Genomic DNA, 27,657 nt, shown 5'->3' on the forward strand with positions numbered 1-27,657 from the left:
TGTTCACGACCAGCCTCGACCTACAAGACCTCAAATGATCATATGAGCAAGGCAATAAATTGGTGGTAACTTGCCCTGAGGCCCATGTTGTAGTTGTGATGTTGGGAAAGTTACATCTAGTGTTTGCCTGTCCACAGAGATTTTGTTCAGGCTTCTCAACGGGAACATTTTAGATTTACGTGCCTCGAAGGGGAGCTATGGTGGCTGAATGGGCATGGCTGAAAGGCTCCGCATCGTATCCGTGCGGTCAAGTGGAGATGCACGGGAATACCACGGCATCAGGAGAGCTGGGGAACCACTTCCTTTCCAAAACTCCACACCTGAGCAAGATTTTGAGAATGCCAACAGTTTGTAGCCCTGCAGTATTTGCCAAACAGCCAGGACGTGGCCTCCTGTCATGGGACAGACTGACTGACCTTCCTGACAGAAATCAGAAATGGAATGTAGTGGGCATAGCAGAAAACCGTTTGTGTAGGAAAAGACACTCCAAAAATGATGATATCCAGAGGAACGGACAGCAGCTTTCGCAGTGTCGGCATGCTTCAGCTTGGACTAGCACAACTATACCGCCAGGCCATACAAAAGCAGACTTCCGAGTCATGTCAAGTGCCCAGGAATACCAAAAAGAAGACAGAAAGTGTAAAGGTAACTGACATTATTATGCAGAGCACAGCAAATGCTCTATTTACAAAAAAGAAAACACATCGTTGTGTCTTTGTTTACGCTCAGGGGTTTGGCCATTGGTAAAAGCATTATTGAGGACTGGAGGGTGTTTTCTTGTGACCAGTTATTCTAATTTTTTTTTTTTTTTCAGCAGGGATAGTTGTGATTTTTAGCATTCAATTTAATAGCTTTGTGAAGAGCCCTGATGACAGTGTGATGAGTACTTACTGAGTACTTTCCTGTGTGATACCTAATAGGAAATGATAGCTGTTCCTTTAGCCCTTTAAAAATATATTTCTCTCTCTGGGTTTGTTAAGCCGGTCAGAAGTCCTTTCTGAACCTGGCCTTTTTAAATAAAACATATCCTTGATACCTCAAAAATGCAAAGGCAAACGGAAGCATTCTTTTACTACTTTCAGGGTGTTAATTTCTCACCTGTGACTCTGTTGTTTGCCTTCTTCCTTATTATTAACCATCCCCAAAGTCTCAGTAAGTGCAAGTACAGAACTGAAATAAATGGAACTTCTTAGGAGTATTCCGTGCCTCAGCAGTCAGGAGAATTAATAGCTTCCTTTCAGGTAGCATTTTGTTCACATCAGCATGGCATTGAAGGAATTCCTTTTAAAAATCAGAGTTGCTTAGGTGTTAGTGCAAATGTAGTGCTCAAGTTATTCCTTTTTAAACTGGAATAAATAGTTCTTCATTGTTCTTCGCCTAAAAAACAAATACTGCCTATTGAGAGGGAGGGACTACAAGTTGTTTTCTTTTACTTAAGTCTTGCGTCACTCCAGGAAGAAAGATTACAGTGTCAGGCAGGATATCACCTCATGAAAAAGTTAAACTGGTCTAAGTATCTGATTTCTTTAGATTTAGTTGCTCTTCACCTCAGAATGCCTCTTTGCTAACAGATGTCAGGTGTTGATCGCTTTAAGGTCTTACTAAGGGCTGTCGGGAGGCTGGCAAACCCAGACGGTCCCACCCAGGTCTGTTAATCGAGGGGTGTCAAGCTACATTAGCTAGCTGGCTGCTCCCTTTTATTTTTGAACAAATGGAACTTCTTACCTGGAAGTTTTCGTGTGGAGTTGGGCTAGGGAATGACTCAGAAAAGGTACATGTTTTAAGTGTTGGCGGTGACTTTCTCAAGAGATAAGCTCTGTAATTAACCGTTGTCTGCTAACAGGGTCTTCCAATTATGAGATACGGGGAGACTTAACAAATTGGGTTGTCTGGGTCACAGGTCTATAATTACTCTTAGCAGTATTTGCTCAGAGACCCTCTTAAAAGTTGTCAAACACTATTCAAGAATGTTGTTAGCCAGTTTGTTGGCAAATCTGTCAAGGAGCAAATGTTTTCTGAGAAGACCGTGCGCTACCTATGTGTGTCGCGGATAGCGCGAGGAACTAGTGCAGGAGAAAGCAGGCACAAACCATGGAAGAGTCTTGATTGTGAAAGAGCAAGCTCCCTTCTCTTTTAACCAAATTTATTCAAGGTGTCAAACATTTTCAGGGAGAACTGGATTTGTACTGAATCTGAACGTTTTAAGTATAAACTATGACATTCTTTGTTATCCAAACAGGCTAATGAGCCTGAAGTGTTTCAATAAAAGGCACGTCACACTGGCATTTTGTGAGTCATGTACAAATTCAGTGGCATGTCGTAGCTGAGGTACAGCAGGTTTTGTGAGAGAGGCAGCTTTAGAGAAAGAGCTAACTTAATACGCGTTGAGGAGGGAGGTGTGCTATTTTGCGAGTAAGATTTTCCACAGGTTTAAACCAAGGGCAGCCAGTTTGAAGCGTTGCTACCACTGTTGCAAACCCAAATAACTGATTTTATGCCAAAAAGCTTTAGCTCTTTCTCCCTCAGCTGTATCACTTGCTGTAATAAATATAGTGCAGACAAAATTACAATTTTTAATGTCTTTGATTCCACTGAGACATACTCCAGAAACTGTCAAATCCCATTGCAACTTTACAGCACTAGAATTCCACAATTCTAAATACTTTGTGGCTTGTCACAAGTTGAGTTTTCAAACTAAATGAAATGGTGTGCGTTGCAAAAGCCACATTGGTACTTCTGCTCAAAACCTGTTCTAGTTCTCAGTGTATTTCCTTTACGATATGAGAAGGTAGGGACTGTCTGCTGCTATGTGAGCCCTGAAAGTGCAGGTTGGTCTTCCTGAAGAGCCGTGATCTGATGGCTTTTTCCCCCATAACCTTCATCGGCGGTGGCTGAGAGAATGCAGGCAACAAGAAAGTCTGTAAATAGGAAACAGAAGTTATTTTGTAACATGCAATAATACCCGTTGTCAAACCAGGAGCTGATAATACAAGTACATGCTCAGTCCTTGCAGCTACGTGTTCAAATGTGCAACACGCTTTGACCAAATACTGGGCTTTTGTTCGTCTGTACGCCTACAGTGTGACAACGACCAACGTAAGATCCTCCGGTTGGTGCTTTGGAAGGGGCACGCTGCCCTGACTAACTTGAGTGCTCTGCAATACCTCCCAGGTGCCGACACCGCCGAACCGTTCAGAAGGAGGTGCGTAGGGGCCCGGACGGGCCTGGACTGTGGCATTGGGATCGCCAGGGGTGCACGGTTGGGAAACAGGAGGTGGGACTCCTGCGGGTGAAGTGCCACCCGCACAGGGAGCACAGGTACACAGCGGAGAGGAGTGTGCTCGATGACACTGCTTTTTTGGGTGCCGGGCATCTGGGTTGGTTGGGGTGTACCGTCGGGAGGGTCATCCACAGGAATACTGTCTTGCCTTGACGTTTCTGTGGGTTCGTTTTGGTGGATTTTGTAGCTAAGTGCCAAGAAAAGTGCAGCTTAGTGAGGCATTGATTGTTCAGAATTAAAAGTTTTAGAATGTTTAAATCAGAAGTGGATGAAGAGCTGCATGGTCTAGTGTGAGGCGGTCTCTCCTGCCTCCTTTCAGGCATTCTTATCCCGACTTCTGCCCACCCAATGTAACATCACTGACTGCACCACACTTACTCCTGATTTACACCGGGGTGAGTATTTCAGAACCTTTGGGGCATTCAGGACTCATGCTCCCCAAGTAATTTCCTTTTTTCAATACAATGAACTGACACCTCAGCCTGCGCAGGGTTCAGACTTTGGGTTCTCTTCTGCCACGGTATCAAAAGTACCTGTTTTGTCACTGGCCTGCTTGCTCCCACTGGAGGTTTTACTCTGCTAGTGATTCATTTCCGTGGGTTCACGTAATCAGACACTTGTGAACTAATAAAATCCCAAGTGTGATACTGTATTGCTGAAGGCAGTGAAAGCTCAACATGACGTGACTTAAAGACTCTAACATTCAAATCAGAATAGAGGACAAAGAAAAGCTGTTAATACTTATCTTCTACTCCACCTTCAGAATTTTGATAAAGACCCCGTCTGACTGTTTTTTGTTGGATGATTTAATTCAAAGTGATACGTGAAAGGGACCTGCAGGATTGGACCCTAAGAGATTAAAATTAAAATATTTTTGGAATATTTCAGTTTTAATAGGGATGTTAAACCTTTGCAGTGTTTTTTGGACTGATTTGTTTCCAAGGGAACAACAGTCTGCAGTGCTATAAACCTCTTCAATGCTAGCACATTACAGGTAAGGAACCCCCCATTCCCTGGCAGTGTTTATCATTCTTTTTGTCAAAAAAGGCTCTCATCTATTTATCTGTTTTCCGCTCATTCTTTGCAGTCTCACACCATTTAATGTCCTTGCAGTATTGCAGTGATTCTGACAAAAGTATTACATGTGACACATCTCTAAGCATTATTGACGTAGCATTAGAAAATGAGAAATGTTTGAGGGATGTGTTTTGGAACAAAATGTAAGTCACAGGCTGTGCCACACTGAGATACCATATCCTCAGTGCCATCCTGGCTGGGACGGCTCTGTCTCAATTCTGTGTAGTTTTTCAGTAACAAGCCTGAATGAAATCGGGGGAAAAAGAAAAAGAGAAGAGAACATTTGTAGAAATTTTGCCTCATCTGGCAAAACAAATCCACAGGGCGAAAAATTCCCACTGAGAATTTAAAGCCTAGTTCTCCAAAGCTTGTCTGGGTGGCGTAAAAGTGTCTAGGTATTCTGCTCTGCTAACCTGTAAAATACAGCCTCACCTCTGTGGAAGCTCTCACATAAATTGCTGATAGCTGTAGGGGAGATCCTTTTGTGGTAAATGACCAACCCACGTATTGCGCTTGCTGAATGTTTTCTTTTGGGGGAGCGTGGAGAAGTAAGCGCGGCAGGTCGTACGTGTTCATTTGTAAGTACTACAGCGTCGCCGGTCACATAAATGGGTATGGATTGGGGCTTTCTGTGTGAACAGCTATTGCAGAGTTTCTTAGGAAACACAGGCATGTTTTTATGAAGACCTGAACATCCATTCTTGAAAAATAGGATCTTGCCTAAGACATGCTTTTCATCACAGATGAAGTCACTGTTTGTAAAATCTAGATCATGGGCCTGAGCTGAAATGAACATTAACTTTGATTGTGTGCTTTTTCCCCCCCTGTGTTTTGCAGTGCTAGCTGTTGAGTTAGATCTTTGGGAAAAACAGCATGGACAGTGAGGGTTCGTTTGTGTTTTACTTCTGGGATTGCAGGAACTATTAGTGCTCTTAAACAAGTAAGGTGTTAGTTTAAATTATCAGAGTTTTAACAGAGTAAATTCATTTTGAAAACAACTTCATTGTCTTCCATAGAATTGGTCTTGATAGAGTTCATGTTGGCTTACCAAATGTACTGTTATTTTCTGATCGAGTTAGTAAGAAATGTGTGTTAAAGGTGGTTCTTTTATAGTTAGAGGGAAAAAAATTAAAAATCAAGCATAAATTTTAACTTCTCCAGTCCTCAGAAGCACCCTGCATTCTGTTAGCCTGCACATCAGATATTAGTTGGCAGTGCTTCTTATGTAGATAGGTTAGTTACGGTTTTATGTTGGAAGGGCGAACGTTTCTCCGTCTGCTCTTTCCGTTAGGCTGAAACATTAAACAATATCGGGTAGGGAGAAATATGTCCGGGTCATGCTCAGTTCTTGCCTATTTTACTGAACGTGTGGGGACCATTTGGGTGTATGTTCATCAAGGTTCTTAGATGTAGACTTTAGATCCTAGTTGAAAAAGGGCCAGCCTGCATGGCAAGTTTGCCAATCCTGGATATGGTTTAAAATGAGTGAAATAAGAAAACGAAGAGCTCGTTATCAAATCAGTAATAATTCTGCTTCCTAATAATAAGAACAGACATTAAAGAGGGATACCGTCTTGTTACTGACCTCGCAAGTTTTACCGTATTTTAGCTGGGCTGTGAAGAAAAACCTATTTTGCCTAGTAAAAAACAAGGAGCGGCCAATATAATTTTAAAATTAAATACTTTCTCTTAGATCAAAAAGAATGGCTGATTAAATGAGGTATATTAACCACATGGAGGTTTGGGGTGCCTTGAGCAATTATAGGATCATATCATTTTTGTTACAGTGGCATTGACATATTCCTAGCTCGTAGGTGAGCCAGGACGAGCAAAAAACCCCTCTTTACTCAGTCTGTTGTCGGAAAAGATACACTTCTGAAAGTACTTCATTACCGAAGCATGAAAGATAACAAAGCAGAATAGCAAAGCAATTAGCTTATGGGTAACATTTAAGCAGTGTTCTTTTTTGCTGATTATATTATTTTGAAGTTTCCAACCTGTTGAACTCAATAGAAATTACGTCCCCAAATCACTGAAGTTTAGAAAAGCCGCTTTCCCGTAAATGCGTTACCAGACAGTGGGGAGGATTGTGAATGTGTGGAAGGCTGGGGAGATTCATGCATGTAATTCTGTAAAACAAAATCAATAAAGCTGATGACAGATTAAGTTGCTAAATTTTGTAAAACTAGACTGCTGTTTGGGTCATCAGCACAGCACTATTGGATTTTCTATGGTTTAATGCTGAAAAACAGGATTATTGATTTTAGGATTTTCAGCGTATCCCCTCTGGGAGTTCTTAAGCAGTCTTCATAATGCTTCACACTTAAGTTGACAACTACAGTGACATAACTGTGTCCTTGCCTTAGTAATCATTTTCTAATCATATTGGAAAAGGCTGGAAACGGTTTATAAAATGATTATTCCAGACAAACGGGGGAACAGGAGGTTTGTCGGGACGTCGCTTCTTTGTCTGGTGGCCATTGCTACCTGCCTGCCATCTTCCCTTGGAATTAACTTACAGTCACAGATTAAGACCTTTGACTGTCATAAATCTGCTTCCCAATATGTTTGACTGGCAGGGGAGTTCACAAGCCATCCCAGTATAAATAGGATTTTAGCACATCAGGTGCTGCTCCGAAGTAAAACGGGCTGTTTTGCTGTCGACTTTGTTGGTGTATATTCATTGCTCCTCTCCCGTTCCATGTGTATGCATGCCTGCGTGTGTATGCATGTGTGTGTGTACGTAAAGTAGCAGCTGAGATAGGGTGACAAAATGAACTACTGTATGCAAGAAATATATGAAGTGCACCCAGCTGCTGGTAGCAATTGCTACATGCAGTCCACTGATTATTGCACGTATATCGAAGATAATCAGGGTTACAGCAGTTGCGATGCTCAGGTCCTGCACAGTAACAACATATATATGGAACAGGCCTGGGCGGTGAATCAGCCTTATACCTGTAGTTACCCTGGAAACGTGTTTAAAAGCGAGTACTCTGACATGGACATGGCCCTGAATCAGTACAACCAACCTGAATATTTCACCGAAGAAAAACCTACTTTTTCTCAAGTGCAGTCGCCATCGTACTCTCAGAAGAAAGGTAGGGGCAATTTATTTAAATAACAGCAAAAAAATGATCTCTGTTTTTGTTTTTTGTTTTGCTTTAAACTTACAGTTGCATCAGTTGGCTCAGATACATCTTTGAATGTGAAGGCTGCCTGTTGAAAACTGAAAGCAGCAGTAACATAGGTTGCTAGGTGATCCTAAGGTTTTCTGTGAGCGATGAGGATTTCCAAGCACTTTTTCTTAATCTAGAAAAGACATTTTGCAAATATGTCGCTTGTTTTCTGCTTTCTGGGGCTGTTAAGTTCATCTGCTATTCACCAGTGGGCTAGATAAGAAAGTTTCTCTTCTGAAATAGCATTATATATTCTGCATCTTAAAGCTGTGTTTCTAGTGACATACAAACAATTTGTGTGGGTCCTCGTTATCAGTAAACGTGAACTCTGTTTACTCAGCAACTCGGGCAAAATATTTTGAAAATAGAACTGTAAATATGTAGGGGAAATATTACGTTTAATAGTTACTGTCTTGTGAGAATCACGTAGTTTCTAATTATGCGAAGCAAAAAAGACAGAAAATTCAAGAATATATCTATGCAAGAAAGATTATTCTGTATCCAAAAAGTTGATCTAACCAATATGTTTGTCAGAAATAATCGGAGGGCAATATTTGCTCCCTCAGGGTTCAATCGTTGCCTGTTTTTAGAATTGACTCCTTTGCTTTCAAGAAAGCAAAGCAGATTCAAAAAGAGCCCAAAATACCAGAAACACTTGGAAATGTTTTCGGTGTTACTTGCTCTGAACTCAGACAGGCAAACTGACGCATACGCAGTGTATGTTCTCTGTGTTTCTTTAAAATCACATTATTGGGGAAAAAAACCGTACAGTCTGTTGTACCAACACCATGTCCTTTTTCTGCTAAGACCAGATTTTCTGTATGCAGTTATCCAAAACCCAGATGAATCTGATTTAACTAGGTGGACAGAGAAAACACTGTTTACTGCTTTTACAGTGGCTTTGTAGTAAAAACTAGACTGTTCAGTCTGATGAACTCTATGGACAACTGAAATATTGTTACTTTGTGCAGGCAATATTCATTAGCATTTGGTGCAATAAATCTGTATGTTCAGTAGAAAAAGTTTTTAATGTTATACTTTGAAAAGCATTGTATTTCATAATAAAGGAAGTATTTTTTTAAATCACGTTCTAGGAAGCTGCATAAAAATGATCAAATTGTAGACTAAATGTAGTTGTGGATAATACATGGGTTTGTTTTGTTCAGTATTTTAAATGCTTTTTAAGGCTATTTATCAGCTATTGGGTTTTAACTATTGAATTTATAACTCTTTGTGGACTTCTCCCATGCCTTATTTTTGGTTAAAGAAAAACAGCATTTGGGATTAATTTAGAGAAAATAAAGCCTTGCTATTGTAAAGTCAGCACAGGAATAAATCTTTTCATAGCGTTGAAGGTTATAAATAACTGATATACCTAGATCAGAGCTTTAAGTAAGTTATTTTAGTACTCAAGACCTGACATCTGATCTGTTTAAAGTTTTTGTATTTATTTGGTTGAAAGAACACGGAGTTGTTTTTAAAAATTACTTGTCTGCCCTTGTTTTCTACCACCTCAGTTTAACTAAGAAATGGCAGTGAATTTTGGTGGAAGCTGGCTCTCAAGCAGGCTTTTAATTGATTGTTCATGGGGACTGAGCAACGTGCTTTGGGATTCTTTAGAGCCTTATTACTGTGATAATCAATAAAAAGTTGCCTCCCTTCTGTCAGACCTTTGCAAATGCTGAGTGTGTTAAGCAGGAGAGATCTAAACTGTGTGGGACATGTGTGTCTTCTCCTTCTTTTTAATTTCCATCTTTTAACCAAGCTATCGTAAAACTAACGAATCTTTTAATCCTGATGTAAGAACAGAAGGCTCTACGCAGGGCATGTGTGTCTGTATTGATCCAGAATGGATTTTTGGGGGGGACGAGGGAGTGTGGTAGAGAAGCCTTGGTAATAGCCCATTAAAGCAAAATTAAGTCCCTAAGCAGGTGTTTGTGAGGGAGCCTTGATTGTTGCAGTTGGTATTTCTGTTAGTCCGCTGAAATTTGCAGTAATCTCAGTAATACGCTGCTCAAATCAGATTGTACTTTACAGCAGCACATGCAGTCTTTTCCTATCAAAACTTTGGTTAGTTTATTGAATGGTTACAGTCGTCTTTTCCCTCTGGGAAGAAAAAAAAAAAATCAACATTTTATATGGTGAAAAAATTGTAATCGCTGAAGGGGAGTTTAGTTACTTCTCTGCCTTTACGTCACTTTAAAAGCATTCAGAAAGTTTACGAAACAAGAACCAAAGACCCCAACCGTGTGTCACTAAAGGAAAAGAAAAAAGTATTTAGAACGCATGGCCAGTTATTCTGAGATATAAGAAAACACAGCTGCTTCAGTTATTTCAGTACATTAAAAACTACTATTTCATGATTGTTTGTCACAAACTCTGATGAAATGCTCCAGAAACCCAAGAGGTGGAGGTGTGGTTTTGGCTTTGCATCTGCCTGTTGCTCCGTTATCGTTTGTGCCGCAGCTGTGAAAAGGGAGCAGCACCGCGTTCGTGCAAGAGCTCACTGTTCTATTAAGGCAGCCCTTTTGGACCTGCTCTTACAGTGGGGACAGGTGACCAGATCCACATTGTTTTCTACATGAGGCTGTGAAACCTGATGAGCACAACAGGGCTCATCACCGTGAGAACAAGGTGCTGTTCCCAGTTCTGTCCCAGAGAGCTTAAACTGGAATATTTTTCCCGTCCGTGGTGAGCTTGTGGCAGTGCACGCTGGATGGGGGGTGGTGATTCGGGGAGCCCGTGCCACCCTAACCTGGTGCGGAGGCTGGGCGGACAGGCAGAAGTGTCCCTGGGCCCCCTCGCCCTGCCCGTACGGTGAGGAGGGGTACCCGCTGACAGGGTAGAGGTAGTGCAGTCTGGGAAGATTGGAAGGAGTATGTACAGAGGTCCGTAAACCTCAGTACCCGCACGTTTGGTGTCGGGGCGGTGTTTTGGCCATGTGGAGAATGTAGGAAACAGGTCTGCGTAGTTAAACCCGGGATGGGAGTTGGCTCTCACTTCCCTTTGCACAGCCACTTCCCGGCCAGAGTTAACAACTGATGCCCCCAGTTTGGGCATCTATGAAGTTAGGCTTTAACTTCAGGCTCTGTGGGGGCGGACCAGAGGTAGCCAGAGGCTGCCCCCCAAATCAAGGGTTTGCAGGCAGGAATTCGAGTTGGGCTGTAGCAGTGCCCTTCCCCTCCCCCTGCTTCCCAGGTACGAGGTGAGGTTAATACTGTTTTTTTAAGGGCTAGTAGTATGCTGGGAGAATGGGGCTTTAGAAGTTATTATTGTTGTTATTAGTGTAATTGTAATTGTCATTATCATCTCCCTTTATATTTTCTCAGGCAATTTACGTGCAGCTGAGAATATGTACTGTGTGACTGCTAGAGTATGCGGCTGAATTAGTCCAAACCAAGTTCTCAGCGGCGTGAAAACATTAGGGTATTTTCTGAATAGCTAAGAAAATGCAACATGGAGGTTGTGTCAAAATGTCTTCTCATCAAGTGCAGGGAGTATGTGTGCGTATAATCCATTTACAAAACCACTTTGTCAGCTTGGCCTTTGCAGCAGAGCAGCTCCCAGTATGTTAATAATTATTTGGGTCTTAAAAATGATTAATTTTGCTCTTGACCACCCATCTAAGGAGATGGCACTGATCAGAAAAATTGCATTTTATTCAGAAAATCATTATGCATTTGGAATTACATGTTTCTTTTTAATAAAAATGTCAGTGGAAGAAGTGCTTTCAGCTCCTTTACTGTAACCTTTCCACAACCAAATGAAGGATGGGGAAGTGAACTAAGTCATACTTTGCTTTTGCGTCAGCAGTAAAACTGATGTTGAGTGGGGCTTAGATGTCTAAATAATTAAATTACTTGCAATGCTAAGCTATGGTCTCTAAAAACATTTAAGTGATTTTGGGGAGGAAAAAACAGCATGGCCTGACTCCTACAGCTACTCCTGACTCCTACCAACTACTCCTGTGGTTGGTAATGGATGCGCGTGCAGTACCGATCACAGCAGTTTAAGTGATAACACAGTTTGGTCTAAAAGGCTTTCAGCACATCTGTGCAAATTGCACTACTGTTGATAAGGTTTCTGACTCATCCCAAAGAACACAGTGCGTAGAAAAGCCAGTGAGGGAAAAGAGACTGTAAAAACTCTTCCAAATTCTGTCTTTGCAGAAACTCTTGCCAAATTTAATAATTCCATAAAATCAAAGAATGTTGACAAAGATCTAAATTGCGGACAAGCAAGCCGGTTAGCTAAGGAGAAATGTGTGAGTCTGTTTAACAACATTCTGAGTGCTTCCAAGCTGGGTGGAGAAATAAGCAATTTTTCTCAGTGGGAGTAATTTAAAGAACGTGGGAAACAAGGATCAGTGTATCAGCTCCATCTTTCAGGTCAATACTGATAACAGCACAAACAAGAACGGAGAATGCTTTTTCTCACTCAGCTCTGTGCCTTCTCCAGACACTCTATTTCAGCTTTTCCTGCACAAGTGTATCAAGGATGGTGTCTGGATGGTTCTTGTAATTTTTTGTAATTTGCAAAGAGTTACAGCCTGACTACGGAATCGGTAGAGCAGCAGTAGGAATTTTCTTTTCAGTTCTAATACAGTTGGGGATTCTCAAGGTAGTAATTAATTTCATCTTTTTCATTTTTGTACTGCGGTGTCTAGTAAGGGAATACGAGCTTACTGATAAGTCCTAAACTCCTCATTTTAGTGAGTGGTCTCCAGTCACGCAAACCATACCAGATGGGGGAAAGAAAGATTTCGGAGAATATATTTAATAAATTACTCTGACAGCGTACAGTTGAAAATCAAAATACTGAGTAATGGTCTTAGACAAATGTCCTTATGCAATAGCAAAAAATGGCCTTTTTTGCTTGTAAGGTGTAAGCCGACGGTGCTTCAGGAACAAGCTAGTAGGGAACATGTGGTATATGGACATAATTTGTCTGCGTTGGTGTCGGTCGTTCGGCAGTCAAACACGGTTCGGGTCCTAGAATTTTTTTAAGGTGTGGCTTAATTGCTAAACCAGTGTTAACGGTATCTGTACAGACAGAGACCTGGAGATGTAAAGCCTGTGCAATGATGCTTTTAGCAAAACTGAAATCACTTCTTAGCTTTTCTCAAAACATGCTTTTTTTAAAAAAAATGTGTGCCAGGTGCAAAGGAAAAAACCCAGTATTGTTTTTCAGGGGTTGTTTTCATTTAAATAGCTTTTTTTTGTCTTGTTGCTGGAGGAGGGAAAGGTGAGAATAGCCACCGAGCGTCTCATTTGTGTCTCTCCAATCTGTTGCGCTGCGCAGGGTCACATACACCGCTTTAAGGTATCATTCCTGCAAATGGTAATTTGAGAGTGTAGGCATACAGTATTAATGAAGCAGAGTACCTCAGGTGACTGCATAGGTGAGCAGATCCCCTCCTGTCCTCACGGCGGCTGGGGCGAGCTCACTGCACATTTTCCTATCGGAGGGAATTGTTTCTTGCTGTACCTCTGCAAAGCTACGGATACGATTTAAAAGACAGTGTGAATCACCATCAAGATTGGTTGTAATGGATTATACAACATGTTCTTCTGGATAGGGGCAACCGGTCCTGCAGAGGACTTAGCCTTGCCAGGACAGTCAGATTAGGCGGGCTGGCAGGTAGGAGTCTGGGGGGCAGCGGAGTTGCTTTAGGCTGTAGGGGAAACACCAGACGTGACCGGTCAAGGTCATTCATTGGTGTTCTCCACTCAGTAAAGATCCAAGGTGGACATTGGGATGAAGTAATATGTGACGGATAGTTAACTTTGAGGGTCATATGGGATGTGCCAGATGATAGTCCATGAGGATGCTACAGCAGTCAGAGGCTTGAAAGGAACAATATTGGTCATGATTGTACAGTTCAGTGAGATTGGTGTTGGTTTTGAATGGTTCCTCTTAGCTATTTACTTAGTAGGTTTTGACCAAGAAATAAAGGGTGAAATATGAACAGCTGAAAGAGGAACCTACCCAATGTTCCCATGAGATTTGTCATTGGACGTTCTTCTTTCACAGGAGGGCACCTGGGTTACTCTGGCCAGACGGCATCTGCTTCTTTCACAGAGTTTTTATTTTTGGTTCAGAGTTACTAAACACTTAAGATGCCAAAGTACTTGCTGATGTGAGAGACAAAGTCCCTGTTAGTCTGCCCCTTCTCTGTTTTCCCCCAAGTGCTGCAAAGAGTGAGAGAAATCTGTTGCTGTGTTTCTTCCTCAAGCAATTCTGCTGCCATCCACGGCTTCCCCAAGTATCTCTGTTGCACTATTCATAGCTTCCATGCTGGTGCTGAGTTTCTGTTGAATTTCCTCCTGCTGTTATTATTTCTAACTCTGAGTAGCAGCAAAAATGCACTGAGGCTGCTTATCTGCACGTCTCACAAATGAAATCTCATTGAATTTATACCGAGGTCAGACTGGATATTTGCAATAGTAGAAATTATTTACAGTGGACTTCACAGCTTGTCAGAACTGAATGTGAGGCCTTTTTTCCTCTTGGTGCAATGTCTGTTTGTCTGAATTACATCTTTTTAAAATACTGCTGAATGTCCAATTTTCCTACATTCTAGCACTTTCTGACCCCATTAACTGTTGGAAGGAGGGTTAAAAATGCACAAAAGTGTACATATCACACTCAGATTTGTAATAGAAAGAAAAAATATATGTATTGCACGCTTTTCCTGCCAATGATGTGTTGGGATACAATTTTTCTGTTTCCTGTTGAATCAGTAGAAGAGTTCAAAGTGTGTGCTGACCTTGTGACATGAGCATAATCCCGAAAAAGTGATGAACATTAACATGCATGTAGCTTAAATAGCTGGCACTTAACACTTCTGATGCAGCAAAAAATGGGAATGTGCTTGCATGTAAGGATGCCGTTTTTAATTTCTGACTAGGAGTGCCTGTAGGAGATTCATCCTTTCTGCCAGACTGGAAACTGTTGGATAAAGTCAACAAACTCCAAGAAGGAGATGGACACCAGCGGTCACATGTGCAAAGCTACTGTATATATTTAAGAAAGCGGTTTAGACAAGTGGTCTCCTGCTCCTCCAATAGAACAAAGCTGCCATTACATGAGCAGGGCTAACCAGATTATATACTTAATGAAATATCAAGGCATTTAATTCAGAAGTAATTCCTGAGGAAACAAACCAGGGACACTGAATTTTAGAGGGCACAGTCTATGCTGCGCTAAGTGTGTGTTCCATGAATAGCACTAACCATCAATAACAAGAAGCCATTAAATCTCTATGAGAAATCTGGTGGAAATTCTTCATCCCTGTGCTGACTCTGCTGCCTCCTGTATCAGCTCTGTGTTGTGTATGTGTTGCATGTGCAGAGGCAGGTGTGAGCAAAAGGGGGGCAGGATGGAGATAATAGCCTCTGCTAATCCCCCACTGGCATAACATCCATTAGGAGTCAGTGATGTAAATTGGAGTCGAAACCCTGCTGCCTCTCTTCCCTCAAGGTCACAGAACCAGCTCCACGTGGCCACCATTTTTTATCCAAGCACAGCTTGTTCATCATGGAGAAGTGTAACCTGAATGTAAATCTGATCCTTTGCTGTATTACAGACTCGTATGATACATCACTAAGATCTCAGCTCATTCCCCCGCTCCCCTTTCAGACGCCAGTAGGGGTATTGGCAGACCTGAGATGCAGGTACCCCAGCATGGCTTCACAATGCTTCTGCTTCCCAGCATTACAGAGGAATATACATTCCTCTGTAATTTCAGGTTTCACAATTATGCTCAAACTAGACGTATGAAGTAGATCGTACAAATACTTTCTGCCTTCTTCCCTCTTTACTGTCCCCTAATCTGCTCACCAACCCCCAGAAAGTTCATGTATTTTAAGCTCGGTTAGTGTCAAGTATTTTCTCTCTGATTTGGGTTTTCTGGAGAATCTTTGGCAAGCGTAGCCTTAGGAAGACATTTTCATTTAAGCTGTCTGTTCCTGAGGTGGCCCTCTGGGCATGTTAGTCATGGGAAGATGACAGCCACCTCTCTTGCAGCATCCTCCAACAACGTGCTGCCGCCCTGATGCTTGTCGCTGGTTGCCCTCCCTGTGACGGTGGTGTGCTGAGTCCCCGAGCTGTAGCGAGCCAGCCTGTGTGAGGTCTGCATAAAGACGGCAAGCTTAGAGTGTAACCCAGTGTGTGGTGCTACAGAAGGGTTCTGTCAATCCAGTGGCAAGGGATAATGTTACAGGCAGCCACATCCAAAGGACTCTCCCTTGTTGCTCTCATACATTGCACTCAAGCCAGTTGGCCGATGATAGAAGGCTGGGAGGAGTGGCTGGTACACCAGGCGGGTGTGCTGCCATTCAGAGCAACCTACGCAGGCTGGAGAAATGGGATGAGAGGAGTCTCTTCAGGTTCATCAGCGGGAAATGCCAAATCCTGCACTGGGGGAGGAATAATAAATGCAGCAGTACAGGCTGGGTCCCGACCAGCTGGAAAGCACTCTGCATTGGAGTACTTGAGGGTTCCTGGTGGGCAGCAAGTTGAACATGAGCCAGCAGCGTGTCCTTGAGGCAAGGAAAGTTGACGGCATCATGGTCTGCGTGAGGGAAATCACCAGAAGTGATCCTTCCCCTCTGCTCGGCTCTGGTGAAACACATCTGCAGTGTTGGGTCCAGTTCTGGGCTTCCCGGTACAGGACAGACATGGACGTGCTGGAGTGAGTCCAGCAAAGGGCCACAGAGGTGATGAAGGGACTGGAGCATCTGTGCTGTGAGGAGAGACAGAGCTGGGCATGTTCCGCCTGGAGCAGAAAATGCCAGAGGTGGGGTCTTACCAGTGTGTATAAATACCTGAGCCCCCATCAGGCAGATCCAGACCCTTCTCAGTGGTGCCCAGTGACGGGACAAGAGGCAGCGAGCACAAATAGGAATACAGGGAATTCCTTCTGAAGGCAGTAAAACAATCTTTTCACTGTGAGGGTAACGGAGCCCTGGCACAGGTTGCCCAGGGAGGTTGTGGAGTCTCCATCCTTGGGGATACTCAAAAGCCATCTGGATGTGGTCCGGGGAAAAACAGGCTGTAGGTGGCCCAGCTTGAGCAGGGGGGGGGGGCCAGATACCTCCAGAGGTGCCTCCCAGCCATTCTGGGGTTCTGTGAAATATTTACTATGCTTTAATATTCTCACAGTTACACAAATAGCTGCACTTTCCCCTCAAAGTGAATCTGAGATATGTGTATTACCTCTTTACGGAAAGGTTTTTCAGAAGGAAAAGTTACCCACCGTAACTCCATTGATTATGAGCCATGGGAATGCTTATGTTGAAAGGTTTGTATTTTACCGTTTAAAAGTTCTCTTTAGAATTACTTTTTGGTTAACATCAGATTGTTTTGGTTTTTTGCTAAAATTGAAAATATGTTTATGTTATCAAAACAAATGTCATTGTGGGAAAGAACCAAGCGTTGCCAGATTTTTTCTTAGCAGTAATATTTGATTTCACTTGTTGGCTGTCTGATAAACCACTTCTGAAGAGAAACTGTCATTCTAACACATGCACGTACACACACACACACGTATTTGAATGCCCGCCCACATATTTTGCCCTAAATTGGGGCTATATTAAATGTTTCTGCGGTACACACCCAGGTCAGGTATGATCGGTACAGCTCGGGTTATCTGTTGCTGTACCTCTCTAACCACACCTGTGGAGCTGTTTTGAAACAAACCATCTCTCAGTCAATATTTCTTACTACCAGGTCCCTGAGTCACCCTGAAACCTGGGATCTCACTTTCGGTATACAAGTATATCTGGGCTTTTTGTGAAAGAGAAAAAAGGAATATATCGTATGTCTCGCTGTTATTTTATTTTTTCACGTCAAAGCCTTTGAGGTAAAAATAAGTATATTTATTTTTCTGAGGTAGTGTTATGCTCAGGAGAGAGCAAACTTATTCCAACTTCTCCCTCTTGACCAGTAGATGATGAAAACAGTCTGCAAAGATACACAGACTATGTTTAAATAAGTCCGTAACGTAGTACAACCTTTTTATTCAGGAAATTCAGTGAGTTCAGAAGTACGGGGATGGTAGGCAAGATCTGCAGTAGATTTTAATGCAACATTTTTATGTCAAATGTATCATCCCATCTTATATCAAGTTTACATGCCACATCCTCTTTTTCTTTACAGGGTATATACCCAGTTACTTAGACAAGGATGAGCTATGTGTAGTATGTGGGGACAAAGCCACCGGATATCATTATCGCTGCATCACTTGCGAAGGTTGCAAGGTAAATGGCACAGTGGGAAAGTGGGAATCAGAAATAGCCCTCCATCTCCTCCATTATACAGACTTCCTGAACTCTGCTGTCAAATAAAACGAAGGCCGATTAGGAGCGAATAAGAACATCCAGTACTGATGATAAGCTGTATCTGGCTGCTTCATATGCATAAGGAATATAGTTGGGCTTTGCAGTGTTTACTTCTGAAAAGAAAACAAGAAATTTAGATTTTTGTTGTTGCTGTTTAACTGTTAGCTTTCACGTTTCCATTTTTTAATGTTTCTTTGGCCGTGTTCTCAGCCACTGTACATCAGCCCGCTCTCAGCAACTCCAGTGAAGCTGTTTATGCAACAGCTGTGATTCTGCCTGTGGCCATGAAGAGTCTGTAGCCATGAATAGTGTTCCAGTGCCTCTCGTCACCACTGTGAAGGAGCAAAAATCAAAATCCCTTCCACATGCTCATACAACAGCAACATCCATCACTTTGGGAAGCATTGAGACCCAGTTAAAACAGTTTCAGATATATTTTAACTTCTTTAACTTCAGCATATTGAAATGTGCTTTCAGCCCTATGTTACATCTCCAAAGCTACATGCAAAATTAAAAAAGAGATTGCTCTGGGCAAGTAAATTAAAAGGGGGGGAAAAAACAGTAACACAATCAGGCACATCTTACGTGATTTCACTGCCATAAATTTGCCTGAATAGCTTGAGATCCTGTAAGAAAGCTATTCTTTCCTGCAGAAAATAAAAAATGATTGCTTTTGTAAACAAATGGGACCACACATGCCATGCACTAGTATCATGGGACTAAGGCACAGAAGTCATATTCTGTTCATCCCCAAAGTCTGGAGTACTTGGATCTGAGATTTTGGGTTTGGAATGGCTTTAGAGCCCCACATCACAGTAACCCTTGTGTTGAAATAGTGGTTCCTTCAGCGCTGCCCTAGGTCACATTTATGAAATGCACAAAGACCTAAATATCCTACGTATAGCAAATTTGTGATAATGTTCATAATGGTTTTATATGCATACATACATAATATGTATGAAAAAAATATTTAACATCTGAAAAGAACTGTGGAAATGAGCAAGTGATTCTTACACACTTGCATCCCATATACCAGATGATGACAGTACATAAAGCGTACGAATCTGACTTAACTCAGATACAATGAGAAGTAAGCGACGCTGTGGCATTACGAAATATCTTTTGCTCCCAGCTGAGCAGCTATATCTCCCGCCAGCTTCCTACTAAGATTGTTGTTACTCCAACTGAAGTGTTTCTTTTTATGCCTACCAGCTATTTTAAAGCTGAAGGACACAAAATGTACTGTCATCTTCAGATGCAGTTCTTCTGTCTGATGTACAATTTAAAATAATGCTTATGTGCACAAGGAACTGAGCTAACAATTTGCAAGAAGTAATTAATTTCTTTCTCCTACTTAGAGCTGGGTTTGGTTTTGTTTTGATTTGTTGTTCTTCTTGCAAATGTATTCATTGTACAAGATGGGGTCTTTCGTGTGGACAACTTCCATGCACACCTTGGAGGATCCTCATACACACTTCAAGCTGTATGACTGATCAGCCAAGTTATATGTAATCAATTCTCAATGAATTTGACATTTACTAGTTGCTTCCACTCAAAAGCACTTAAATATTGTAACAACATTAATCAGGGCTGACGGCCAAAAATTTGCTTTGGCAAGTGCTTTCATGAACAAAGCATCCTCACACATGATTTGGGAAGAGTAAATTGTAAGGAATTTATACACAAATAAACCAACAGTGAGTTCTGATGTCACTGAAATGTTTCTCCAGACCGTACCCATTGCCTCTGTTGCTCTATAGGTGCATAGTAAAGGAATTTAGGAAAAGAGCAGTTGCCTTACAATAAAATGTGCTTCCTGTTATTGGTGAAAATAGCACTTCTGTGCTGAAGTGTTCAGACAAATACAGAGAGCAGCTTCCTTATCGCATTCCATCTAGAGAGGATCAGAGAGGTTTTTTGCAAAAAACTTTCTGAGAACTGCAGAGAAATGGGAAGATGGAATGTGCTGCTCCCAGCACAGGTAGTGGAGAGCCTTTCCACTATAAAGCCAGAGCTATGCTAAGTCCCGCCCACGGTTTGGAAAACAGAAGTTCAGTACCACTTCCTGAGATTCATCAGGGATTTTTCCATCTCTTTGTGTAAGTAGAAATTTGCCTGTCTCCCTGGTTCTCCAGAACCATCTTGGATCTTCAGAGAGGAGAGGGGCAGGTCTTGTCTCTCGGAATTTGTCACAGGGTTAAAAGTGGGTCCAAATCCAGTTGTTGGGTAGATGAGAGACCTGATCCAAACCCCAAATAAGGACATCTTGCCTGTGATTTCCTGGATTTTGGCCCAGTCCACTCTCCCAAAGGCTCACACACATGCTTTATGCAACTCAGTTTAATCAAGATTTCAGTTCTTACTGTTATTAAAGAAGAAAGACTTGCACTCTTACCTCAGGCTGGATCTTGTAAGATAAAACTCTAATGAGGACAAGGCTCTTTATTGTCTTCACTGGAGTCAGGAGCTCAAGCTGAAATACAGACTTATCCATACATCTTAATTCAGCATTCTCTGTTAGAAGAAATTACACGCTGCTGTAAGATTTTACCAGGTGTTATTTAACATGATTAAAACCAGACCTTTCGCCTAGCAAAGCGAAGAGACTATTCATTAGATAAAATGCCAGCTGAAGAAGCTATTCATTAGGTAAAATCTCACTTGAATTTTGCTGTTGTTTTCACGGAAACCAAAGCCATTCTCCGTGGCCTCAGTCAAACAGGACCAGAGTCCCTTGTGTTCTCTATGTCGGGGTGGTCCCAAGCTGCATTGCTGAATGTAGACAGTCTCAAACAGTGGTGAAACTTGAAATTGAAGTGGTCTAAATTCCTTTCTTTACAGCCTATCTTGTCTATATCTGCCGTCTTGGGAAATTTATCCAGCTCTTGGCGGAAGTCAGTGAGAAAAGTCATGTTGAAATTAGTACCAGGATTAGGTCAGAATGTTCAGGGATAAGTTGTATGTGATTTCTTTAACTAAGGCCAGGGTCTGTGGGGTGTATAAATCAGTGAATTCATTGGAGCTACATTTGTTCACATGAACTTAGGATCTGACCTCACATCCATGTTGCAGTTGGCAATAGAGATCTATATTATGATTTTTAGATAGATAGATAAGGTAGGTAGGTAGATGGATGGATAGAAAGAATGGATTTATATATAGAAGTTTCTTTGTTTTGAGTACAGAGGTCTGTGGTAAATGTGAATTAAATCCTCCTCTCAGAAACACAGGTAATTTTAAAATTATGGATCCATTATTTAGAACCAAACTCAAAGATTGTGTAAATTGTGTTTGCAAAATTCTTAGTCTTGCTCAGATCTGGTTGATTAATTGACAGAAAGAAAGGACTGAACTGCTTGTTCCTAATACTTCAGTGGCACCACCATTCTTACTGTTTGCAGAAGCTGCTCTTTAATTAAATGTATATATACACCTCTTAATATCCCTCAAAATGATAATATAATTTTTAAAGGGGCTCCAAATAAACTCTCTCGTTCAAGCATAAAAAAAATTTAAGACACAGAAGACATGTAGACAGTATTTGTTCCTCAATACTGCACTACTTATGCCTTAATTTACCTAAGATGTCTCTATGTTTTTAATTTTTAGAGAGGAAATGTTTTGTGAAACTCAGAAAAGAAATGCTATGCACTATAAAACTGGTTTGTTCTTTTCCTCTTTGAGAGTTCCATGGAATGAAGTATGTTATCTTGCATACTTAGCTACATTCCTACCAAACCAAAGTGGCTCCCAAATTGAAAAACTTGCACAACGCTAATGCTTTCCAACGTATTTCTTCATTGCACTTAGGGCTTTTTTAGAAGAACCATTCAGAAAAACCTCCATCCAACCTATTCCTGTAAATATGAAGGAAAATGTGTGATAGACAAAGTAACAAGAAATCAGTGCCAGGAATGTCGCTTCAAAAAATGTATCTTTGTTGGCATGGCAACAGATTGTAAGTATATTTTTCTGCTTTACTTTCTTTTCTCCTTTTTTTTTGTTTTGTTTTGGTTTTAATGTGTGTGTTTGCTTAAAGTATGTTGATTGGTGAAGATTGTTAAAGTAGAGCAGAACTGCCGTCACTTTTTTTGTTCTTAATAACTTGTACCGGGAATTATTCTGATTGCATCAAGCCAGTCTCACAGGGCTGTAATTTTTTGTTTATCCTTCACCAGATTGCACCTTCTGCTGGCCTTACCAGGCTGAGCAACAGTAGGAATGTTCACTGTTTGGTGGAGAGGAGGGAGAAATGCATCTGGATGGACACTTTGCTTGAGAAAAAAACATCTTGTTTAGAAAATTCTGGAGGATGTGAAATTGAATGTCGTTGTATGAGTCATCCTGCAGTTGTTTGTTTTATTTTTAGCCTTGAAGAAGTTATCTACTGCAAAGAATTCAACTCTGGTTCTGAAGAACTAGAAAATATGGCTGTAAGATTAACCCTTAGGGGTCTTCTTTTCCAGCCATTGCACAGGCATTTACCCTGATATCTTCAATTAGTGCAAATGGGAGGAAGTCACATAAATCCCCCTGTGCACTAATGTTAATGCTTGTTGCCAGCGTAATCCGGTGCAGAAGAACTGACAGGAAAAGAGGCCCATTAAACAACAGAAGAATATTCCGATTCAGTAGGCTTCATTGTTAATGTTATGTATAACAGTGCCTTCTGCCTATAGGAAAATAGGAGAGGTGACCCAATTTCATTTTAGCCCGGTAGACCTCCAGGAGAGGGTCTGGACAACGCTGGGTCACCAGTTCGCACCCAGCCCAGTCCGATGCCACAGCAGTGGTAGTGGCTGTGCAGGGGGAGACGGGTCCCTCAGCCTAGTTCTCACCATGAAGCAGCCGAGGCTTGTGTGGGCTGTGCAGACCTGCGCACCCAAGGGGCTGACACTGAGCACAGCGGACAGGCCAGCTACCCCCCAGCCCAAGGGGGGGTTTCTCTCACCTTTGGGTTCAGGGCTGGTCAGTTTAAATGGCCTGTTCACGTTGCATGGGAGATGGGATAAAACCTTCAGTGGTGGTCAGAGATGTGCAGCCCTGGGGCCTGTGTGTCTGGCATCCCTGGAAGTAGCAGGGCTCGAGGGCGATGCTACAGAACCTTAAGCCCATTTGTAGGGCTTAAGGGAAGAGTGGAAGGCAGATTGTTTCTGACCGTGTCATGCAACAGGTATTTGAGCCTCCTGTGAATAAGTACTCCCACGTTCTTAAACCCATGTTACCTTCTGCTGGCTTACAAGAACACATTCTACACAACTCAGAGCAGCGAGCATGCTGATAGTCCTTTGAAGAAAGCAAAAGCGCATCTTTCCCAGCATAGGTTACTCCAGGTCTCTTACAGGAGCACTTCATCTGAGTCCTCACCAAGCTTTTGCACGCTAGTTTTATTGGTGGAATAAGCCCCTGAAGGCAATGGCAGTATACAAAGTGTTACCAGAAGGGTAAGTCGTTCTTCGCAATCCAGGCGGCTGAGAAATCAATGTGGAAGGAGAAGTAAAGAGAACTGTGTCAACTGTGGGTCTTACCAAAGTACTTCTTTACTGCTAAGTTAAGGTGTTTGTAATCAGTTCATATCTCAGGCGTAGAAAAGGCCAGAGCTCAGACAGCCTTAAGAGCTTCCTGCCATTTTTGTGGATTTCTTTCTCCTGCCAGTGGTGTTGGATGATAGCAAGCGGTTGGCAAAGAGGAAGCTGATAGAAGAAAATCGAGAGAAGAGGCGTCGGGAAGAGCTGCAGAAAACCATTGGACACAAACCAGAGCCAACGGATGAGGAATGGGAGCTCATTAAAATTGTTACTGAAGCACATGTGGCCACCAATGCACAAGGAAGCCACTGGAAGCAGAAAAGGAAATTTCTGGTAAGGACTGTAGCCTTTCACACAACCCTTGGAGCCAGGATCTTTTCTGTCTTCCAAAGCTCCATCCCAACCCCAGAGAGGGTATATCTGCCAGTGTATTGACATTTGTGAAAAACAGATTATTTTTATAGTTAGTACTTGCTTATTCTTGCCTGAAGCTCAGTGTTTGATCAGAGACCATGTATTTCAAAAGACAAACAGCGTGTTGCTAAGCTAAGGCTTACCCAGCTGGATACTTTTATTGTGCTATGGTGAGAATAAGTAGAAAAATTGTTTCACTCCTGATTAACAACAGTAGCAGTCTGTAACACATACCATATCTTTTCTTATATATCATGGGATTGTTGTCTTTATTAGAGGCTAGCATGCAGCATATTGTGTTCATGTGAAGTTTTAGGTGAAAGCTGATATTTTTTATTAATAACTCGTGTTTTTTGCTTCCTTCTTCCAAAGTGAACACAGTAATTAAAATAAATTTGGCAAAGAAAAGTGAAATTCAGTGAAAGCAGGATGATACATACAATATAGCATTGGGATTGCAGACTGCAAGATGACTTAAGTTTTCAGCCTATAACTGAGGATCAGAAAATAGATGGTGATTTGTGATGCAGAGCCTTAGAAATGGATTTATTTGATTTTTTTTTTAATCGATATTTAGAGGAACTAAGTGCAGAATGCAGAATGCTTATACAGCACAGAAGAGGGATTATAGACGTTTCAGGAATCTTTAACAGTCTGTGTGTACCAAGTCAGCTAGAGAATACTGATTTTTTGCAAGCCTTGGCTCCTGCTGCCTAACTCACCCCAGGAGTCTCGATCCACTGTTAAATTGCTAAGAGAAATGATATATTTAAGCCAGCTGATGTTCTGCTAATTCCAGTGGCACAGTCCAAACTCCTGTATGAATGGCTGCATGTTTGTAGGCGTGTGCAGTTGGGAAACCACAGCCAGCGTTCGCTGGCAAGAAGCAGCAGAGCACTTCCCAGCGGTGCTGCACAGCAAGGTTTGAGGTGCAGGTTTTAGCAGGCCAAGAAGCAGTTGCCGTTAGGCAGGGATGCAGTTCTTTCAGTATCTCCTGGTTTGGGATAAAGCATGGGGAGCTTGAGGTTTGGGCTGGGAATGAGGACACGGGCAGAAAGCTGGTAGGGACTGGGTCCTGTAAAATGTGGTCGTTGAGGGACTTCAGGCTCTGGGGACAGTCACAGCAGAGGGGGAGCCTCCAGCAAAGGGTGCCCATGAGGTGATGTTAGAACAGGGCTACTGGGAGAGTGGAGGGATGGGACAGAGGCAGGGGTGGCAGCTGTAATGGACAGTTCAGAAATCAGCTGTGATGTCCACAGCTGGTTCCTAGGCCAGACCAAACTGCTCGCAGTGCAGCCTTGATGCAGGGCCTCCTCCTTCTTTGCAACGCTCACACACCAAAGCCCAGTGGTTTCAAGGCAAGTGTAGAGAGCTCGCTGACACCTTGCAATGAGCACAGAAGGGAAAGTCTAGGATGGCCTTCCAACACCAGGTGGAGGACTTTGAAAGCCCCTGCCAGAAGCTGTTGAAGAGCAGGAGGAGTTGACCACACACCTCAGGAGTTGTGGGTCAATCCTTAGGCAGCTGAGGCTGGTTCTTCAACAGCTGGAGCTCTGTTGAGGACCTCTGAGGTCTGGGCCTCTTTTCCTGTTGAGGCGAGTTAGGTGGCAAGCGCTCTCCCTTTGGCAGTGTGTTAGCTTTATATCACAATCCTGACTTATGGCTTTCCCAAGAAAATCCTGTATTTTCCCATTTTTCTCCCTGACAATGTTATGCGTGGTTTTAAGCATTTGGTCTTCTTGTTTGGAAGTGATGAAGGCTGTTTATCATGAGCACACAGACAATGTGTTTAGTTTCCCAAGATTCAGAGAGGGAGGGAGCCTAGAACTGGGATTATTAGAGTTTTTTAGTAGGAACCATCAGATAATTGAGCCCAGTTCTCTTCATTGTTCCTTTACAATTGGTGCTTGCTTTATTAATGCATTGCTGAGTTTTTTCATGAAAGAAGTTAGATTTGGATTCAGATTGGTGACAGAGCTGTGGAAGGATCTTTTATAACGTGTTGCTTAAAAAAACTGGTGAGCACAATGTTTTATTGTAGGCAGCACTTTCAGCACCTCTCCTGATGAAGTGCCCGTACATAAATGTCATGAAGCCTATCAGTCTTAGAGGCTGCCTTCTCTGGCTCTTACCCGGTTTTTGACTGTCTGATGTGAACAAAATGAAACCTCTGCGTGGTGGTTGGGCTTTCACCGCCGCGCTTAGCAAACAGAACAGCTTTAATATGTTTGTTTTTAAAATACATGGTAACATTGACAAGCTGTCAGAAAATCAGGTGAACAAGTTGAAATGTAGTTGGAAGAAAAACACTCTTTGCAGAGTCTGCCTGAAACTATTTTGTTGCATATCCCGATTGAAATCCTCAAAATACAACTCTTTTTTTTTCTCTTTTGAAGAAGCCTTGGGCTGAAGTCATGCAGAAGGTGTTTTTCAACCAAAATTTTACCCAGCGAGTTGACATTCTAGTCACTTTGTCCAGAATAGCTTCGTGTTAGCCTATCTGTAGTTATTGGTTGTTTAAGCCTAGTTTGGGGAAAAGGCCGTTGGCTGAAGCTCTGTGATACCCGACAATCTGTTCTGGGGAAGATTTCAGAACTTAGAGTAGCTGAAAGATCCCAATTCTGCAAAGCTCTGAGCCTCTTCTTGGGGGCAAGAAGTCACCTCAGCTCCCTTCGCGTTTAGAGAAACTTGAGAGTTCTCGGCACCTGTAAGAAACAAGGACATGCCTGTATTTTTAGGCAGAAGATGCATAAGCTACACGCCCAAAATACTCAGATACAGGCACGAGGAGGACACTGCATGTGCACAAAATGGCAGTGCAGCTGCCCACGCAGGATGGCTAGCAGCATGCCAGTCGCCTGTTTCTCTGGGCAGTCACCTCTTTCATCAATGTCTTATAAGCAAATTCACGTTTTGTAGCATGGTGGGCATTACTTATAAAATGAATAGTGGTATTTTTTATTTTAGCATATCCTATGTCGCCAAGCAGGACTTTTAGAGTATGAAATACTTGGTCTAAGATAGATTGTTCCTTGAAGTATCTTTCTTTATATCCTCAGCCGGAAGACATTGGACAGGCACCAATAGTTAATGCCCCAGAAGGTGGGAAAGTGGATTTAGAAGCCTTCAGCCAGTTTACAAAAATTATCACACCAGCGATTACAAGAGTGGTGGATTTTGCCAAAAAGTTGCCTATGTTTTGTGAGGTAAGAAAAATTCCTTGCACTCCTCATTTATATGCCTGTTGTTAAAGACTATTCAAAGTACTTCTGGCATGGAACTATGAAAACTTCACTATGTTTTAGGTCAGAAAAGTTAGAGACTCAAAATAGATGGGACTAGAATCATCTGGATTTTTATGAGTTTTCTTTTTCCTGTGATTACTGGAATCCTTTTTTCATCTAGAAGTCATCATGATTCGTTAGGAACTCAGATGTGTTTTTAGAGGTGGCCCTGAACAAAGCATATGAGCAAAAAGAGACTGTTCAGAAGCATCTTTGATACATTTAATCAGATCTTCCAGCACTCAGTTCCCTCTGTGCTTTCTGGCTCCTTGGCAGGTGCAGTGTTGTGGGGGGGGGTCTGTGCAGTTACAAATTCTTCACATTCAGGAAAGCATCCTTCTCCAGGGATGGCACTTGCCTCCTTGTGTTCCCTAGGCATGCTTTTCCTGAACAGGGAGATTGTGCCTAAAAGAGTCGGTAAAAGTAATGGAATCCAGGTAGACACTCGCATGTGAATGTACAGTAACTGGACTCAAGCAGACCTGGTTGCACATCAGGAACGCAGAGGCCCTAGGCTGATCTCATGTACACTGCGGTATCGTCCTTATTGCA

General features: G+C 42.2%; 1 protein-coding gene across 3 annotated transcripts in view; it reads left to right on the plus strand.

Moving 5' to 3' along the window:
• LOC104514570 (thyroid hormone receptor beta) overlaps window positions 1–27,657 on the plus strand; it is a 46,417-nt gene that overhangs the window by 12,631 nt on the left and 6,129 nt on the right. The window contains exons 1-5 of one of the 3 annotated variants that reach the window (XM_010158298.1): window positions 600–645; window positions 17,698–17,798; window positions 21,690–21,837; window positions 23,535–23,740; window positions 26,881–27,027. In XM_010158298.1, coding sequence (XP_010156600.1) covers window positions 600–645; window positions 17,698–17,798; window positions 21,690–21,837; window positions 23,535–23,740; window positions 26,881–27,027 — 648 coding nt within the window. Of the gene's footprint in view, window positions 1–599; window positions 646–7,111; window positions 7,459–17,697; window positions 17,799–21,689; window positions 21,838–23,534; window positions 23,741–26,880; window positions 27,028–27,657 lie in introns of those variants that run through there. The other 2 variants (XM_010158297.1, XM_010158299.1) reach the window with 2 other exon arrangements.

The sequence above is a fragment of the Eurypyga helias genome, unplaced genomic scaffold (assembly GCF_000690775.1).
Source record: "Eurypyga helias isolate BGI_N326 unplaced genomic scaffold, ASM69077v1 scaffold8579, whole genome shotgun sequence".
NCBI lineage: Eukaryota > Metazoa > Chordata > Aves > Eurypygiformes > Eurypygidae > Eurypyga > Eurypyga helias.